Raw genomic sequence first — 6,072 nt, forward strand, 5'->3', positions numbered from 1 at the left:
GGGAGCCAAGCACCAGCCCCCGGTAGACATAGAGCTCAAGTCTTCCGCCACCCCAGTGGCGATTCGGCAATACCCCATGACCCGGGAGGCTCGAGAGGGAATCCAGCCCCACCAGGAACTAACGATTACCGGCCGGTTCAAGACCTGAGAGAGGTCAACAAGCGTGTGCAGGACATTCACCCAACTGTCCCAAACCCTTATAACCTCCTCAGTTCCATCCCACCTGACCGCGTCTGGTACACTGTGCTTGATCTCAAAGATGCTTTTTTCTGTCTCAAGTTACACCCTGAGAGCCAAAGACTGTTTGCCTTTGAATGGAGAGATCCCGACACGGGGAGCTCAGGACAATTGACTTGGACTAGGCTGCCGCAAGGTTTTAAAAACTCCCCCACCATCTTCGATGAAGCGCTCCACAAAGACTTGGCTGGATTCAGGACCAGAAATCCCCAGGTGACGCTCCTTCAGTATGTAGATGACCTCCTCCTGGCCGGAGCCACCCAAGAAGACTGTCTTGTAGGTACCAAGGGCCTCCTTTCTGAACTGACTAAATTGGGGTACCGGGTGTCAGCTAAGAAGGCTCAGATTTGCCAAAAGAGGGTCACCTACCTAGGATATATTCTGGAGGGTGGGCAGCGATGGTTAACAGAGGGGAGAGCGGCCACCGTCATGCAAATCCCTGCCCCCGAAACACCCCGGCAGGTCCGTGAGTTTCTGGGAACAGCCGGGTTCTGCCGCCTGTGGATCCCGGGGTTCGCCACCCTGGCAGAACCGCTGTACCCCTTAACCAAGCAGGGACAATCTTTCCATTGGGGAGAGGAACAACAGAGAGCCTTTCTTGAGATTAAAAGGGCTCTCCTCTCAGCCCCGGCCCTCTCCCTCCCCAATGTAGAGAAGCCCTTCACCCTCTACATTGACGAGAGGAAAGGGATAGCGCGTGGAGTCCTAACCCAGGCCCTTGGGCCCTGGAAGAGACCTGTTGCCTACCTCTCCAAAAGGTTAGACTCCGTTGCCAGGGGTTGGCCAGCGTGTCTCCGGGCAATCGCCGCCACAGCCCTGCTAGTAAAAGATGCGGATAAACTGACTCTGGGGCAGAAACTGACCGTCATTGCTCCCCATGCCTTAGAGAGCATCATCCGCCAGCCCCCAGACCGCTGGATGTCAAATGCCAGAATCACCCACTACCAGAGCCTCCTTCTAAACGAGGAGAGGATTACTTTCGGAACCCCTACAGCCCTCAACCCGGCAACCCTTCTGCCGGAGACAGGGGGTGCTCAGGAGGTGCTCCACCCTTGCCTCGAGGTATTGGCTGAGGAAACTGGGGTCAGGAAAGACTTACAGGACACCCCGCTGGCCCAGGTAGACCACACCTGGTACACGGATGGGAGCAGCTTCTTGCTAAACGGACAAAGAAAGGCAGGGGCGGCAGTAGTAGATCTGCAGGGCACGGTGTGGGCTAGTAGCCTTCCTGAGGGGACTTCGGCACAGAGGGCCGAGTTAATCGCCCTCACCAAGGCTCTACAATTGGCCAAAGGGAAAAGAGTTAACATATACACAGACAGCAGATATGCCTTTGCCACGGCACATGTGCATGGTGCCATCTATCGGCAGCGAGGGTTGCTGACCTCTGCCGGAAAAGAAATTAAAAACAAGGCTGAAATATTAAGACTACTAGAAGCTGTCCTGGAGCCCAGGCAGCTCGCCATCATATATTGCCCAGGACACCAAAGGGGAAGGTCGGAGATCGCAGAGGGAAACCGCAGGGCAGACTCAGCGGCCAAAGAGGCTGCCTTAGGACCTTGCATACTGCCACTCTCTGCATGGCCTATAAAGGAGCCCCAGCCAAACTTCCTGCAGTATTCCAGAGAGGAAGAAGAGAAGTTCAGAGCACAACCTGGCCTCTACAAGATAAAACAAGGTATCTGGACTACTCGGGGGGAAGGCAAGCCCATTGTCCCGAGGGAGGCAGCGGCTGAGTACTTAACCCAGCTTCACCGACTCACCCATCTGGGGGAGAAGAATCTCAGAAAAATTTGTAGTAGCACAGAATACCACTTCCAGGGACTGACAAAGGCCCTAGGAAACATTATTCAGAAGTGTCGGGCCTGCCAGCTGGTAAATGCTAAAACCTCTGCCATCCCTGAAGGGAGGCGAGAGCGGGGGGACCGACCCGGGGTCCATTGGGAAGTAGACTTTACCAAAATCAAACCAACTAAATATAGATATAGGTATCTTTTAGTTTTTGTTGACACCTTTTCCGGATGGGTAGAAGCTTACCCCACCCGGCATGAGACGGCAGCTGTGGTGGCAAAGAAGATACTCAAAGAAATCTTCCCCCGATTTGGACTACCCAAGGTAATAGGGTCTGACAACGGCCCGGCCTTCGTCGCCCAGGTAAGCCAGGGGATGGCCAGGGTACTGGGGATTAATTGGAAATTACATTGTGCATATCATCCCCAAAGCTCAGGACAGGTAGAAAGGATGAATAGAACTCTAAAAGAGACCATGACAAAATTATCCATTGAGACTGGCGTCACAGACTGGACAGCCCTCCTCCCCTATGCCCTGTTCCGAGCCCGGAACACTCCTAACTCAGTGGGACTGACCCCTTTTGAGTTACTCTTCGGGGCGCCCCCGCCCTTAGCTGCAGACCCCTGGAGTGACACCTCACAATTACCTGCTCCCCAATCTCTCCTCGCTAGGCTGAAGGCCCTTGAAACTCTTCAGAGAGAAGTCTGGGCCCCGTTAGCTGAAGCCTATAAGCCTGGAGATCTCAGCGTTCCACATCAGTTCCAGGTCGGGGACCTCGTCTACGTGCGGCGGCACCGTGTAGCAAGCCTAGAGCCCCGGTGGAAGGGACCCTACATCGTATTGCTGACTACGCCGACTGCAGTACGAGTAGATGGAGTTCCTGCCTGGGTCCACGCTTCCCACGTCAAGAAGGCCCCAGAGGATAGGCAGAATGACTGGATTGCAGAAAAAAACTGTTGACCCGCTCAAGCTTCGCTCCCGGCAAGGTCAGGAGACCAGGACTTACATTGGGGAGCAACATCGCCTACAACGAGGGGTTTTCTGTAGTTATACGGGGGCCCGATACTCGCTCTCGCGCCTCCCCTTTTATGTCTGTCCCGAACCTAGGATCAGGGGGCGGCGAGCACCTAAAGGGAAATGCACAGACAAAAGGGCCTACTACTGTGACCAATGGGGGTGCGAGACCACGGGGACCGGGTGGTGGATAAAAAACTATAATTCTGGGTGGGAGCTCATCAAAGTCAGCCGGAACCAGAGCCTTACGGTCCCAACCTGGGGAACCCAAGGAACATCCATAGCAGACTACCCAGGCTGGATGAACCCCTTAAACATATCCTTCACCAAAGCAGGAAAGGAGCTCCCAGTAGCACTCTGGAAGGCAGGGTATACTTGGGGGCTACGCCTATACAAGGAAGGGCATGATGATGGGTTCTTCTTTAACATTTACCTAGATGTCGAGAATTCTAGACCCGCGGTACCCCTCGGTCCTGGCTATGTAGCCCCGCTCCCCAATATAGGAGCGGCCCTCAGACCCTAGGTAAGGGGCAAGCAAAGCCAGAGGCAGGCTCCCACTCCCACCCTCAACCCCTCGCCCCACTCTGTCACTAGCAGTTGGACCCCTCCTTTTTCCAGGACTTTGCACCCTGAGACTGCGGGGGGGCAGGTAGCTCTCATCCAGGGGAGCTACAACACTCTGAACCAGACTAGCCCCTCCCTGACCAGAGACTGCTGGCTCTGTGTTTCTGCGAGCCCACCATACTACGAGGGGATCGCTTTTGTAGGCAACTACACCAACCTAACTGAAAAGGGGCCTCAGTCCTGCCCATGGGGGGAACACAGAAAACTTACCCTGTCAGAGATTTCGGGAAAAGGGCTTTGCTTCGGGAAAGTCCAGGGCACATGGAAGCATCTCTGTAATAGTACCATTGAGACTCTGCCAGAGGGGGACTACTACCTTAAGCCCCCATTTGAGGGATGGTGGGCATGTAACACCGGTATATCCCCTTGCATTCATGGGAGGGTTTTTAATAACAGTGGGGAGTTTTGTGTTATAGTACAACTGGTACCCAGAATATATTACTACCAAGCTAAGGTTTTTGAAGAAGAATTTGACACCAGCACTAGTACCAGGCAGAAGAGGGAGTTAGTATCTCTGACTTTAGCCGCCCTCTTAGGAATTGGAGTAGCCGCAGGAGTAGGAACGGGGGCCACGGCCCTAGTCCAAGCTTCTAGATATACCGAAGACTTAAGAGCGGCCATAGACCAGGACCTTAAAAATATAGAACAGGCCATTACTAAATTAGAAGAATCCCTGACTTCTCTCTCTGAGGTAGTACTGCAAAACAGGAGGGGACTAGACCTCCTGTTCTTAAAGGAAGGAGGACTCTGTGCTGCCCTCAAAGAGCAGTGTTGTTTTTATGCCGACCACTCGGGAGTAATCAAAGACTCAATGTCTAAGCTTAGAGAACGAATTGAGGCCCGAAGGCGCGAGCGAGAGCAGAGAAAAAGTTGGTTCGAGCAATGGTTTGATAATTCTCCCTGGTTGACCACCCTGCTCTCTTCCCTGCTAGGACCCCTGCTAATTGTACTTCTCCTGCTAACTATAGGTCCTTGTATCATCAACCGCCTAGTGTCCTTCATACGGGACCGCATCAGTGCAGTCCATATGCTAGTCCTCCAGCAAGGGTATCAGCCAATAGAGACCGAGACCCCCCTTTGAGTACCAGGATTGGAACTCTCCCATAGAAAAAGGGGGGAATGTCAGGCTGCAAAACACCCCTCGCCCCCGCCCCCAGCTGTCTTGGCCCAAAGCAGACTCAGATGTCTTAACACCCTAACCATGGCCTTAACACCCTAACCACGAAGCTGTTAGAGTGTGGAAAGTCCCCAGCCACCTGCGTGTGGTTTTTATCCTTAAAAGCTTGTACCCTCCCCTTGTTCGGGGCTCGAGCAGGCAGACACGCTTGGTGCTGCCGGCTGCGAGACCAAGCGCGCTTGAATAAAGGAACCTCTTGCTGTTGCATCAAGTTGGACTCTCGCTCTCAGTTGGGGTCGCCACCGGTTCTGGGTTGGGCAAGGGGGTCACCGGCCCAACATTTTGGGGGCTCGCCCGGGATCGTGGCGACCCCCTGGGGGGCTGCAGTCCATCTTGGAGGTGAGTCCTAAATCGTTTGCCGGCCGGCTGTCTGAGTCTTTGTATGTCCATAATTCGTGTCTGATACCTTTGAATTTTGGATCGACGGGGTCGTGCCGGCCGTGAGGAAGGCAGTCCTTTGAGTCGAGGGGAGGCCTCGGCTCTCAAAAACCGTCCCCCCGGGAGACGTCCCGGGGATTGGGAGGAACGGACCCGTGAGGGACCGTTCCGTCTGGACTCTGGAATCTGGATTTGGTGATTTATGTTTCCGTCTCCGGTGGCGCCGTGGTTGAATGGAGGCCTTCTGAGACCTCAGGTTGTCTTTGTTTTTTGTGTCATTAGTGTCATTATTGTAGTCATTACACTAAGATCTGAAATGGGTCAGGGCCGGAGCACTCCTTTGTCTGTGACTCTAGACCACTGGAAAGAGGTGCGAGGATGAGGCTTCGACCTCTCTGTGAGTATTAAGAAGGGACCGTGGCAGACTTTCTGTTCCTCTGAGTGGCCGAGTGTTGGGGTCGTTCCTCAGTGAGGGGTGAGCAGGAGGCAGCCAATTAATGATTCTCTTTCGTCATGGATGTTTCTATCTCTTTCCCCATCTCCTTCTCTGAGATAAAAAATGTGTCTTTTAAAAAAATAAATAACATAAATAAAATCTGAAATATCTGCTATGACACAATGGTAAAGATAATGTGATATCAACTTATGTGAGTACATGGGTAGAAATGGCAAACAGCAGAGATTTGTATGCAATTGACACCATGAGTTTAAGGAACATTGTTATACCCTTAAGATATTTTAAGTAGTTCCCATGGTCACAACCAAAATAGAAAATAAATAAAATTATCTCTGCTAACAGGTGACAGAATTCTGTATTGTAAATCACAGACTCCACATTTCTATAAATACAG

At 52.7% G+C, this 6,072-nt stretch overlaps 1 protein-coding gene across 1 annotated transcript; it reads left to right on the forward strand.

The window, feature by feature from the left end:
* Nucleotides 1-56: 56 nt before the first annotated feature.
* On the forward strand, nucleotides 57-3,014 carry LOC107185121 (the record flags this gene model as incomplete). The annotated part of the gene is given in 2 exon segments (XM_015572406.1): nucleotides 57-2,976; nucleotides 2,978-3,014. Coding segments are annotated over 2 exon segments (2,957 nt in total), but the record flags the coding sequence as incomplete, so codon positions are not given.
* Nucleotides 3,015-6,072: the final 3,058 nt, after the last annotated feature.

Source organism: Myotis davidii, unplaced genomic scaffold (assembly GCF_000327345.1).
Source record: "Myotis davidii unplaced genomic scaffold, ASM32734v1 scaffold3829, whole genome shotgun sequence".
Lineage (NCBI taxonomy): Eukaryota > Metazoa > Chordata > Mammalia > Chiroptera > Vespertilionidae > Myotis > Myotis davidii.